The following is a 12,777-nucleotide window of genomic DNA, read 5'->3' on the forward strand; positions in this document are numbered from 1 at the left end:
CCAGAGGACGCCGAGTCCTCTCCCTCTCCAAGAGTGTGGTTTACCACATTAGGAGCCCCTTGGCAAGCACGAGGAGGAACATTTCATGATTCACATAAGGCCAGGGGAGGAAGCCAGCAACTGCTGTGCTAGGGCTGAGTGATTCCAGCCCTGCTCTCTGCAGCCGGCCAGGAGGACAAGGGCGGGAAGCGGCCCTGAGTTATCGCCACTGGCATGGCTGCAGCCCTCGCGTAAACCCTGGGGCTCAGCCTTCTCCTCTGGATAAGGCAGGGGTGTCTGAGGCTCCTTCTGAGCTCCTGCTGCGTGACCTTAAGAAGGCTGGTTCTGCAGTCAAACCTAAGCTGGGTCGCAGTCCAGCAGGGTAGGTGCGGGGCACTGCTGCTTTCCCTGGTGCCCAAAAGAGGCACTGCCACCCCCCACCCCCCGAGGGTCTTGACGCCCTGCATCCCACCCACTGCCCCTGGGAGTCCAGCTCTGCACCCTATGCCATTCGAGGGCACCTACCCTCTGCCAGGGTCCTACCCTTCAGTCTCTGCAGCGACCCCTAAGGAGGTCGGCTGGGAGGGGGCTGACACCTCCTTAGCAGCAGCATGGGACAAAAAGGGTCCCTCAGCACTCACCTTGGGTCCCATCTCTCCTGGAGGGCCAAGTGGTCCTTGGGGTCCCTGAGGGCCCTAGAAGACAGACACACAGACAGTTGGGAGAAGCCAGCCTGGGCCTCTTTGGGATCGGAGGCTTGATAACGCAGTCTGGAGGAGTGGGTGAGGGCGAGCACCCACAAAACTTGCGACTCTTGCAGCCCACGCCCCACCATGGACCACACTGAGGGTCCACCCCCTCCCATCCATCTGCACACCCCTGTTCACCCGTCTAAAGCCCAGGGGGCCCTCCCTGCTCAGAAACCTTCCGCTCTGGGGCCTCGCTCACTTTGTTCCCTCTGTCTGGATGCCCTTCCACCTCAGACCCACTTCTGGAAACCCCCACCCAGGCCCTGGCCAATTCACTGTTCAAAAGGGCATCTGCTTGGCCCTCGGGATGTGGGGTTGCGGTGTGGCCTGGGGACAGGAGCCACCTGAGCTCCCCCTGCCCCAGGGGGGACTCTTCCTCCTGAGCCCCTGGAGGCTCTGTCCTCTCCTCTCCATCCCGGCAGCACCGCTGCATAGACTCCTCGCGGGCGGGGCCCGACACTCTGTGTCTGGCTCCCCCCTCCAGCCGCACTGGGCTCTGCAGTTCCCAAGCAGCTTGTTAGTTTAACCTCCCCCTCCTCCCCTCCTGCCCTCTTGCCCTTCTTTGGCTTTTCACTGTGCTAAGCACTCTACACACATTTTCTCCTGTCATCTTTACGACAGGATGGCAAAGGCATGAGGAGCCATGATTCCCACATAACTAGCAAGAAAACGGAGGCTTAGACCCCACCCAGAGCCCCTGAACTCCCCAGCCAGTGCTCTCTCCACCAACCGAGGCTGCCCCATCAGCCCAGCACTGTCCCTCTCCGACTTCTCTCCAGTGGTGCCGGGAGCCGGTCCATCCTTGCTGTTTCAAGGGACCTGGCATATATGGCATACGGTTCTTAATATGTTTGCTCACCTTCTTGGCGCTGTGTTTTAACCAAGGTCACCTCTCCGAGAAAGGTTGTTTCCCCACATAGGAATTTTTCCCTGAAGTCAGGGAGGGGATGCCTCTCCTAGAAAGGTTGTTTCCCCAGGTAGGAATTTTTCCCTGAAGTCAGGGAGGGGATGAAACTCCTTAACTAAGTGCCAGGCGGGTAGTTAATCACTACAAACAATCATGCTTAAGCTACATAATCTTTACTCCCTGGAATGGAGATAAGAAACGCCCTAACCTTTGTAATAGAGATTGATAGGATTGAATCAACTGGTATAAATACAGATGTAACCAGACAGAGAGACAGAACTTCAGACACAGAACTTAGGAGACAGGGCTTGGAAGACAGGACCAAGAGAGACAGAGCCTAGGCACAGAACCTACACAGAACGTTCTCTCGGGACAGAAGAACTTCGCTGGCGAGAGCATGCCGGAGGATCCTGGACAGGGACTGGCCTCGGAGCCTGGAGGCGGAGCCTGGTGAGAGAGCATGGCAGGGGATCCTGGACTGAACCTGACTGCGGAGATTGGCAGGAGAGCCTGACTGGAACCTGGTGACTGAGCCTGGCTGGAGAGCCTGGACGGAACCTGGCTGGAGATCCTAACTAGAACTTCGCTAGAGATCCTGACCAGACCCTGACAAGAGAACCCGGCTATGATGATCAACTGAACACTGTCGCCGTGTATTTCCTTCTTTGCCGACTCCGTCCACACCTTTGGGGACCCCTGGACCTGCTGGGGTTGGACCCCGGCACAGTGGGACCCCCTGGGCCATGCCATCTGCCTGAGCAAAGATGCAGATCGGGAGGGAAGGGCACTTACTGGTTCTCCTGGGAGGCCCTTGGTACCAGGTGGGCCCGAGGGGCCGGGGATGCCCTGCAGAGACAAGCAAAGGTGACTTTCGTCCCTCGTGGCCTTCTCCACCCTGCCTGTCCCCTTGGCCTCAGTCAAGCCATCACAGCTTATGAGGGTCCTACCCCCCTCTCTGCTGGGTGATGGGTGGGGACACTGAGCCCCAGGGAGAGGCAGGCTGCAGGGTCTCCAGGGCAGGGAGTGGCCACCTAGAACCTTTGGAGCTTGCGCAGCAGGATGGGAACTTGGCTAAAGGGGCTGCCGTCCTCCCACAGAGCCCATGAAGTTTCAAGAACTGGTGATACTTACAGGAAAGCCTCGTGCGCCCAGGTGCCCTCGCTCGCCAGCTGCACCCTGGAAGCACATTTGGGTTCATTAGAGGCATGTGCCACAAAGCAGGGAGCGGGGAGGGGTTGGCAGCCGCAGCCTGACGTACCTGCTGCCCAGGCTGGCCCAGTCTGCCCTGCGGTCCTGGGGGGCCCTGCGGGAAGCAAAGCACTCGGAGGTGGAGAGGGCACTGGGAGGCCCTTCCCAGAGGAGGGACCCGCATTCCCTCCCCTGGGGTCCACCCCCCTCCCAGGGTGCAGGTGGGGACACGAAGGGGGTTGGCTTGCCGTGGGTGCTTCTGAAGGGAACAGAAGCATCCTGGGCTCTCAGGGGCCCTGGAGGGGTTTGGGGTCCTAGGGAAGGGGCCAGAGGCCACGCGTGCCTCCTCCTCCCTCACACGCTCTGCACTCTCTCTCATTCACATGCTTTCTCTCTCACTCACTCTCAGCCTCAAAGCTCCTTCTCCCTTTCCCTGACCCGTGCCAGCGCTGGGGAGAGGGGGGTTGGGGAAGAGGCCGGGTAGCTCTCAGGAACGACCCCACAGCCGCTCAGGGACCCCTGGCTGTCCCCAAGGGGTCTGGTGCTGAGGAGGGTGTGAGCTCAGCTTCCTGGATTCCTGACCCATCCGGGGAGGTGAGAGGAAGGGAAGGCCACGGGGGTCCGTACCTTCAGGCCCCGGGACCCCTGCTCCCCAGCTGGTCCATCTGGTCCTCGGGGGCCCTGGAATAGGGAAAAGGGACTAGCACAGTGGACAGCAGGGGTCTCCCTCGGGCTGGGAACCAGGAGGGTGGGGCTGCCTAGAGCCCTGGGCTTTTCACTGCTGGGACCTGAGGTGCCCTCCTCCCCCCATTTCCCGCTCACTCCCACCCTGAGGTGGGTGACCCCTGGGCAGTGTGCCTGCAGAGAGGGCTCTGCGGAGGGCTCGCCTCGGTGAACTCAGCTAGAGGCCTTGCCATTCCAGAATGGGCTTGGTGGTACATTTAAACCTTTAAGGAGACCTTGGGCGGTCAGCCAGCCAACCCATTTCACAGACGTGGAGACTGAAGGCCAGAGCCAAGAAACACATGGCCAAGTCTCCACAGACAGGTCTTCAGACTCTGCTGTCTCATGCTTTTCTCAGAGTGCACTTGGGCATAAACAGGTATATGAACCACAGTCCTTGGGGAAACGGACCGAGAAGGACCTGGCAGCTCCCTCCCCAGCCGAAATACAAGCTACTTTGGCCTAGCTCACAGGAGGAAGAGCAGGACAGGGGCAGGAGGCTGTTCCCTGGAGTTCTGGGCTCAGGTCTGAGCCTCGAGACAAAATTCTTGGTCTTATGAGAGCTGGCAAAATTCCCCCTTGCACCCACTGCACAGATGGAAACACTGAGGCCAAGGGAAGTGATTTGTCTAAAGTCCCTTAGCACATTAGCAACTGGTATCCCTTCAGGATGCCACCCACTGCCCGTGTTCCCCCTCCATGAGCTGGGACACAGGTGGGAGGGGGTCCCCTGGAAAAGGCTCCGTGGAGAAACTGTGGTGTCGGTTCTGCAGGGGTCAGAGGCCGTGTTGGGGATACACAGAGGACCCTATGAAGGAGGCTGGTCCGCCCAGCCTGGGAGCTTGGGGACCGGCCACAAAACACAGGGCTGGGGAAGTGTCTGGGTGGAGGGAGGGTGAGGGATGAGAAAACTGAACAAGAAGAAATTACTTAAAAATGGAAGAGGGAACTTTTCAATTACTAACTGAGCTGGAAAAAGTGACGCTTCCTCTTATCAGCTGCCCGGGGTTCCGGATGCTTCAGCTCCACACCACAGCCTTAGATAGTGTCTCATGGGCCAAATGAGCTGGAATGGGAGGTCACGGGGTGGTGGGGGTTGCAGCTGGGTGGTTTGGCTGGGAGCCTTTGTTCCCAGCGTCTCCAAGCTTAGAGCCCCGTGGGGTCCAGTGCTACACACCATGGTGCTCAGGAAATGCTATGTCTTAGAGACAGGGCTGCTCCTCGCCCAGCCTCGGTTATCTCAGCTCAGAAACGGGGATGAGAAATCTTTGCCGCAAGGCAGGAGTAATGCCACAGGCAGCTCAGCAGCTGGCCTGTATAGTAAATGCTCAATAAAACCTGGTCTGCCAGAGGAGGCTGCAGGCTCCCCAGGGTCAGGGCACAGAGGCATGGCTCAGTGAATCTGCATACAGTCCCTTCCTCAGAATAGGAAGCTTATATCCTGCTGTGCAGAACCGGCTGAGAGTTTTCACAGGTTCAAGACAACACTTGGTGACAGGGTGTGTGGTGCCAGTTCTGGTTTTGCTGCCAGCTTGCTGTGCGACCCCAGGAAAGCCCCTTCCCCTCTCTGGGCCTCAGCGTCAGGTGGACACAGCCAGACCATGTGATAACCTGACTCGTGGAGAAGGCTCTAGTGGAGATGAAGCCAGATTGGGGTGGGCATCCTGGGTCACGGAAGCCAGGACAGAGGCTGGGCAGAAGGGTGGGCGTCTGGATCTTTCTGAGAGATACCTTCGGGCCGCCGGCCTCCGTCTCTCATTGAGGCATAAACCTCCCTGGAAAGGGAGAGCTCTGGGAGTGGGCAGAGGCCCAGAAGTGCCGAGGGCTGGGCCGGAATCACACGGCAGCCTGCTTATCCTAGGAATCGAAGCCTTTCTGGGAGAAAGGTTATGTGATCTGTAATCATAGTAACAAGAGCAGCTGCAGCCATAATAGTGAGAGCTGTTGTCTTCCTTTTACAAGTAAGGATACAGCCTTGGTCACACAGCTGGGAAGCGGGAGAGCTAGAAGTTGAACCCAAGTCAGCCAGTTGCCCATCTTCCCCCCCCCCCCCCCCCCACTATCTGTCACTGTGTATCAGTGTGAGAGTGAGCCCCCATCACAGCAGGTGTGCAAGTCAGGGCCTCGAAGAGCCTGCCGGGAAGGCTCTGCACTGGGGCAGGGTGTTAGAGAAGACACCGTCGAAAACCCCAGTTCCCCAAGGGGACTCTGCTATCTCCTGGGAGCACCAGAGGGCTCCAGAGCCAGGCTGGCTCGGGAGAAAGAGGACCAAGCCTCCTGTCTGGAGGGAGAAGGAGGCAACGGGCCCCAGCCTCCCTCTCTCCCCCACTCCACTGTGCAGGGCAAGGAGCCAGGGCCACCTCACACCCACACCCTTGCTCTGGCCACTCTTGCAGCTTGTCCTGCGTCCTACAGGTCCCCCACTCCTGACCCTCCTTCCCCAGATGAGCATGACTGACCCACCCCACTGGAGGCAGGCCCGGGTTTCTATCGAAGCCACATGTCCGTTCTCTGGGAGCCACTTCCCAGGAAGATGTTTGAAGTCACAGCTGGGGCTGGGTGGGGAGGAGCCCCTGCCTGGGTCAGAAAACCTGGCCAATTGCAGCTCTTGTGAAAAAGGGATGGATGATAGAGAGGGAGTGAATAAGTGCCAAGCACATGCTACACGCGACTGCCTGCCAGGAGCTGACCCGTGTGAGGCACTGGTGAAGGGATGTAATCCCCACGGTTGGTTCTGCTGCTGACCCATTTCACAGAGGGAAAAGTGGAGGCTCACAGAGGGGAAGTCAGGATTCAGGTCTGCTGACCTCTAAGCCCCACACACAAGAGCAGAGCCCAGTGTCAGCACCTGAGTCTCAGGAGCCTCCCAACTCCCTCAAGGTGGATGTGTGGAGGGCGAGTGGAGACTGCCATTGTCTTCTCCTAGCACCCTGCCCCAGCACGCAGCTTCCTGGCAGGCTCCTGTAGGCCAGACCTGCACACCCCTGTGATGGGGAGCTCACTCCCACACTGATCAACAATAGTGACTGGTAGTGGAGAATAACAGTGGGCAACCAGCTGACTTGAGTTCAAATTCTGGCTCCTTGCAACTTCCTCCTAACATCACCCACCACGCCTTAGAGAGGTTAAGACACGGGATTGAGGTCCCAGAGCTGATAAATGGAAAGACTGAGATTTGCCCCTGTACCCACCTTCTGACCCCAGAGCCTCTGCTCTTTCAACTGGGGCCCATGGACCTGAACTCCGTCATCAATTCTACCAAGAACAGAGGGACTGGGGCTCATCCTGCCTCTGGCCTCAATCCCTTAGCGGTCATGTTTCCCAGGGCAGGAGGGTGGAGGACTGGGGTGGACAGCAGGGCCCATCCGCATGTGGGCAGGGAAGCAGCAGGACCTTGCAAACCTCCAAGTCCATTCTCCACGGCGCATATGGGGAAACTGAGGCCCCGGGAGCAGCAAGGCCTTGCTAAGGTCACAGAGCCAACCGGGAGCCGTAGGGGCCGGGGATGGGGGCTGCTCAGAATTGAGTTTTTAGCAGCACAGTGGGTGCCTCTCTAGGTCCCCCACCTCCTCAGCTACCCCATCTGTGAAGTGGGCAACAGTGGCCTGTTAGGCAGGGAACACAGCGGGGAGATCCCACAGGTTTTTTTTTTATAAACTTTTCTTTATAAAAATGCTCCTCAGAAGAGAGGCTTCAGGCCCCTATGAAAAGATGAGACTTCAGATTAGAAATAGACAATAGGCCAGGATTTGCTATTTCACTGTTAAAAAGTGCCTCATATTTGCTCTTAGGTATTTTTAAAAAATATATATTTTATTGATTTTTTTACAGAGAGGATGGGAAAGGGATAGAGAGTTAGAAACATCGATGAGAGAGAAACATCGATCAGCTGCCTCCTGCACATCTCCTACTGGGGATGTGCCCACAACCAAGGTACATTCCCTTGACCGGAATCGAACCTGGGACCTTTCAGTCTGCAGGCCGACGCTCTATCCACTGAGCCAAACTGGTCAGGGCCACTCTTAGGTATTTTAAAATAAACGAGTCATCCTTCTATGTCACACATAAGACAGGTGCTGCTTTGCCTACATTAGAATGATATAAACCTTTAGCTGTACATTTAAATGGTTTGACTTTGAATCTTGTCAGATCCCACAGGCTTCGAATTCCTGCCAAACCCAGCGGGGGAAGGGACTGGAGTTCCTGAAGCTCCCCTCCCAGCCAGAGACTTTGATGTGGCTGGGAGCCTGGGCTTCCTCAAGCTGGAGATGCATTCTTCCAGCCACTGCTCGGAGCTGGGGGGGGGGGGGGGGGGGGGGGGCGGGGAGCTCAGTGAGCTGAGGGGGCCTGAGCCTTCATCTGGAGGGAGTGGGCAGGGCCTGGGCCAATGTAGCTCAGCCTCCAGCTCCTGTGGCCTCCAGGAGGAAGGTACACAGGTCAGGTGGCTGTCCATGGGCCTCGGTCCACTTGCATAGACCCAGGGCATGCTGCTGGGAGGGGCCCTGCCTGCCCGAGGAATGCCTCTCAATGTCCCCTTTCCTAGGCTGACTGCTCAGGCCATCTGGTTCAGGGGAAAATTTAAAACCGCTTGAAATTCAGCCAAGGGAAGCATAATCGCCACCGATCCCCGGTATGGTGCTTGGCTAGCAGGCCCGGGCTGCCTGCACTACCTGCGCCATCTCGTTTCCTTTTTACAGGCTGCACGGCCTGGCACCTGGACACCAGTGGGTGCCGGAAACCCCTCCGTCAGCCCTCCCTGCATGACTGAAAGTCAGGTTGCATTCAGTGTGCAAAAGAGCCAGATCCACTGGGTTCAAATCCCAGCTCTGCCACTTTCTAGCTCTGCACCCTGAGGCAAGTGACTTGACCTCTCTGTGCTTTAGTTTCCTGGTCAGTAAAATGGAATTAAGAGTAACACCTCCTTGATAGGGTAGCATTGAGATTAAATGAGTTGATGTGTGTGATAAGATGGTGCCTGGCACATAGTAAGTACTAGAGATTATCTCTTGCTACCGTGATCAGACCAGCCCTTGCTTAAAACTCTCTATGGCTCCCCACTACCCTTAGAGCAGAGCCCATAAGCCTAGCTCTGGTGTTTGAGGCCCCGCTTGGTGTGGCACCTGCTAATTCTTGGTCCCATCCTTTCCCCTGTCCCTCTGTTGGGGATCCCTAAACATGCCACCCTTCTCTTGCCTGAGGGCTTTCCCTCGGCCTGGAATCTGGCACCAGCTCAAGCACCGCCCTCTCCCTGAAGCTTCCCTGGCACCCTGTCCAGGTGAGGTGCCTCCTCCAGGCTCCCAAGCTGCCCCATGCTTTCACCAACTACACACCAATGACCCTAAACTGGCTGTTTGACCAACTTGATTGAATCAAAAGGCAAGCAGGCGTCATGCCTGTCCTGGTCTCAGCGGCCGGCACAGAGTGGGTGTACATAAAAGGTGGCTGGACGAACAAATGAACGCACAAAGCATTGGGACCACAGAGCCCATCTGTGCCCACTGGATGGCAAGGCCTGGTGCTCAGAAATGGGTTGGAAAATGGGCGGGGTCCCACAGTGAGCCTGGAACCCTGCCTGGTGCTGGGAAAGTCAAGGACCTCAGCACGGGGCGGGGGGCAAGGAACAGGAGGGGGTCTCCCCAGCAGGGGACCAGTGCCAGCTCCCGGGGGCTGGGCCTCACTTACCCGGCGTCCCTTCGCTCCCCTCATGCCCGGTGGGCCTCGAGATCCTGGAGGACCCTGTGGGGAGAAGAGTTTGGAGAAGCCCTTTGTCAGGGAGTGAGTCGGCACTGAGGGCGAGCAGCCAGGGGCACAGCCTGGCCTCGGGAGCGGCCCCTGCCCAGCTCAGCAGCCTTCACGTTAAAGGCTGTGGCCCCGGGAAATCTATCCCACTGGGAGAAGCAGAGGAGAAGCTGCAACCCCGAGCAGGACTCCGCCTGGTTCCTGGGCCTCAACCCTTCCTCTCCTTCTCGGGGAGGCCTCCCTGCACGAGCCATTTCCTTCATCTCAAAATCAGCAAGCAGAGGCTACATGACACTTCTGAGAAAAGGCTCTCCTTAAATTCCCATTTCCTCTTTTTGTGTTGTTCATCCTCACCCAAGGATCTTTTCTCCATGGCTTTTCAGAGAGAGTGTGGAAAGGAGGGAGAGAGACACCTCAATGGGTTGCCTCCCCTACATGCCCCGATAGGGGGCAGGGAGCAAACCTGCAACCGAGGTATGTGCCCTTGACCAGGAATCAAACCCTGACCCTTTGATGCGTGGGCTGATGCTCTAACCATTGAGCACACCAGCCAGGGCCCATTTCCTCTGTCTCCCCCTATCAGCAAGGAGAATGTGGCAACCCAAGTTCTGTCCCGCACCCTGACACCAACTATCACCGGAGAGCTCCCTGAAAGCCTGGAAACAGCCCTGTGTGTGTAGGGGGGGGGGGGGGCGGGGGGAGAAACAGACCACAGCCCCGAGGTGAGGGAGGGGAATGCAGGCTTGCACAGGGAAGGGGGGGGGGGGCTGGGTAGATAAGGGGGTGGTGGAGAGGTGCAAAGAGAAGGGCATAGGCTGGCCCGAGGAGGATGCCAGTTATCTTGGTTTAATGTTGGAATGACAAGAAGAGGCGCACGGGAGAGACAGGGCGGAGGGACAGAAAGCAGGGCTGGCTTTGTTCCTAGCACTGGCCCCACACAGGCCTATGGCAGGGAGTTAGGAATCTGTTGAAGGAATGATGAATACGCAAACAACTGAAGAGAACAGAAGGTCGGGAGGGAGAGAAAGGAGGCAAAGAGAGGGAGCAGGCGGTCTTGCTGCCTAATTTCTCTTCCCGGGTTCCGGCCCCAGCTATACCCATCAGGCAGCAACTGTCCCACTGGCCGGCCAGGACCCCTCCAGAGCTACTTGCAAATCCCAGCTCTGCCACTTACTTATTCTGTCGCTTTGACAAGTGACTTAAACTCTTTGGCCTCAGTTTCATAAACTAAACATTGGGGATAAGGGGATAGAGCAGCTCAGCGGCCAGTCGCAGACTGGGCGTGCTCCTTTCACAAGGAAGAGGGGGCGGCCTCAGCCCCCTCCGAATACCAGAGATCCCAGCTCTGTCTGTGGCCTCAGCAGAAACTCCCGCAGCTCCCATCTCTCTCTCCCCATGGCCTCGAGGGGTGCGCACCCTCCGGCTGCTGATGGGTCCCAACCCGACCCCTGGTCAGCAGAGCAAGCAGGGTGTGAAGCCAGCTTCGCCCAACAGAGAGGCAGGTCTGACTCGCGGACGGTGGAACCACGAGGACTGGTAAGAAGGGACCACTTTATGGAGGGAGCTCAGACCGCAGAAGGCACGCGATGCGTCCCTGGGAAATCCCAGGAGCCAAGTCTCAACTTAGCGGCAGTAGAGCCAAGTGCTTCCACGGGCCAGCTGCTCCACCAGAGACCGAGGTTCAAATCCCGCTCTGACACTTACTCATTCTGTCAGTTTGGCAAGTGGCTTAAACGCTTTGGCCTCAGTTTCATCAACTAAAAAATTTAGATAAGAAGAGCCTCGGCCTCCTAGAACTGCTGAGAAGACACGGTGACCTGGCTGGTCCCCAGGAAAGGGTAGCAGCTACCAGCTCTCTTAAAGAAGAAGGCCAGAAACTGAAGCTCTCGGGACCTGACTGTCCCCCTCCCCCACCCCCCACCCCCCGCCATGGGGAGGATAATCTTGACGGACCTCAGGGACTGCAGAAAAACATGGGTGTTAAAGTGTTTGGAAAAGCGGGAAAATGCCAATCAGATGCGAACAATATTGCCAGAAATGCCCCTGTACTAGTAATAGTCTTATTAATACTTGTGGTAATTAGTGTAGTTAACAAGTAGTAATTATTATTACTAAGACCATTCATAAGCACTTAGTATATGCAGGTAGGTTGTTGAGCAATTACGTCATGAACGAAATCATTTGCCTCACAGCAATCTCGTAATGAAGGTAGTGTTATGCTGGCTTATAGATGCGGAAGCTGAGGCTCAGGGAAGCTGTGGGTGTTGCCAACAAGCACACAGCTAGTAGGTGGGGGCCCAGGATTTGACTCACACGTGTCTGATTCTACAGTCGGCTTTCTGACCTGACCTCGGTGCTCTCCGGCTTCCCCAGTGGCACTAGGGGAGCCGGCTGGCGGAAGGAGCCCCACGAGATCCAAGGGGCAGCCCCAGGCTGCAGCAGTGAAGGGTCACTGGCAACCCTGGGATCTGATTTCACTCAGTCTGGGCCAACCCAGTGAGCAGATGGAAGCACTGAGGAAATGGGGCGGGAGGAGGTCAGTTGGGCTATGGGGGTAGGGCATTCTCAGGAGGTCAGCACCTCCCTCCTATGCGCTGCCCTGAGGTCTCCATTATTTGCCCACCTCCCACTGGCCTTCCATTTTGTCCCAGCAACTCCTTCCCAGGCTTTCTTCTTCCCACTGGACAGATGGGGAGACTGAGGCGCAGGGAGGCCGCAGTCCAGGGGTGCCAGAGCTAGGGTTTGATCATGGTCCCTAGCATCCTTGTACTTGGTCTCTGACCCTGGGCACCTCCCACGCTGATGGGGTCGCATCACTCTGTTTCCAGGAGTGTTCCCTGGGCCCTGGTGCTCAGGTCCTGTGAACACTGGGGAGGGAGGTGGGACGCAGCCTCTGGTTGGGTGGCTGGGCCCTTGGATTCCAAGCTGGGTGCCTTCGTCTGCAACCAGCCCCTCCAAATGTGGCTTTTCCTCCTCCTCATGAACCGGGAAGAGACATGCCATGGGGGGCTCAGAGTGCTGGCTTCTGACCTCAGCTCTGCATTCTGAGAGCTTTCTGCCTCATCAAAAGGACTGGGGGGGGGGGGGGGCAGGCAGAACCCACTGTTGCCTGTCACCCATGTTTGGATGATGGTCACTTGCGGCCAGGTTTCTCACACCCAGCACTGCCTGCCACATGGTAGGTGCTCAGTAAAGATCTGTTAATGAGTGAGAGAACGATCATACTCGGCACCCCCACTAGACAGTGGGAATCTTAAGAGCAGAGCTATTTCTTACCATTTTGCACCCCTAGAGTTGGGCATAGGCTCCGCGCACAGTAAGTGCACGCAAACGTTTGGGAACTGTGCTGACCTTGCTTCCCTAATTGGCGCAGAGATCTGGTGCGTGCACGCTTTCCTTGCGTTCCAATCTCCAAAGGCTCCCGTGGCCTCCTTCATCAGACCCTAGGGAGCCCCCCAATCCGGCCTTTGGAGGGACCTGGGCAGCCTGAAG

The 12,777-nt window shown here is 57.3% G+C and overlaps 1 protein-coding gene across 2 annotated transcripts in view; it reads right to left on the reverse strand.

The window, feature by feature from the left end:
- Positions 1 to 12,777, reverse strand: part of COL27A1 (collagen type XXVII alpha 1 chain) — a 129,001-nt gene that overhangs the window by 32,794 nt on the left and 83,430 nt on the right. For both annotated transcript variants that reach the window (XM_059657888.1, XM_059657887.1), the window contains exons 28-33: positions 9,229 to 9,282; positions 3,451 to 3,504; positions 2,894 to 2,938; positions 2,767 to 2,811; positions 2,428 to 2,481; positions 621 to 674 (exon numbers count right to left, since the gene is read on the reverse strand). In XM_059657888.1, coding sequence (XP_059513871.1) covers positions 621 to 674; positions 2,428 to 2,481; positions 2,767 to 2,811; positions 2,894 to 2,938; positions 3,451 to 3,504; positions 9,229 to 9,282 — 306 coding nt within the window. The remainder of the gene's footprint in view (positions 1 to 620; positions 675 to 2,427; positions 2,482 to 2,766; positions 2,812 to 2,893; positions 2,939 to 3,450; positions 3,505 to 9,228; positions 9,283 to 12,777) is intronic.

This window comes from Myotis daubentonii, chromosome 11, assembly GCF_963259705.1.
Source record: "Myotis daubentonii chromosome 11, mMyoDau2.1, whole genome shotgun sequence".
In the NCBI taxonomy this organism is placed as follows: Eukaryota; Metazoa; Chordata; class Mammalia; order Chiroptera; family Vespertilionidae; genus Myotis; species Myotis daubentonii.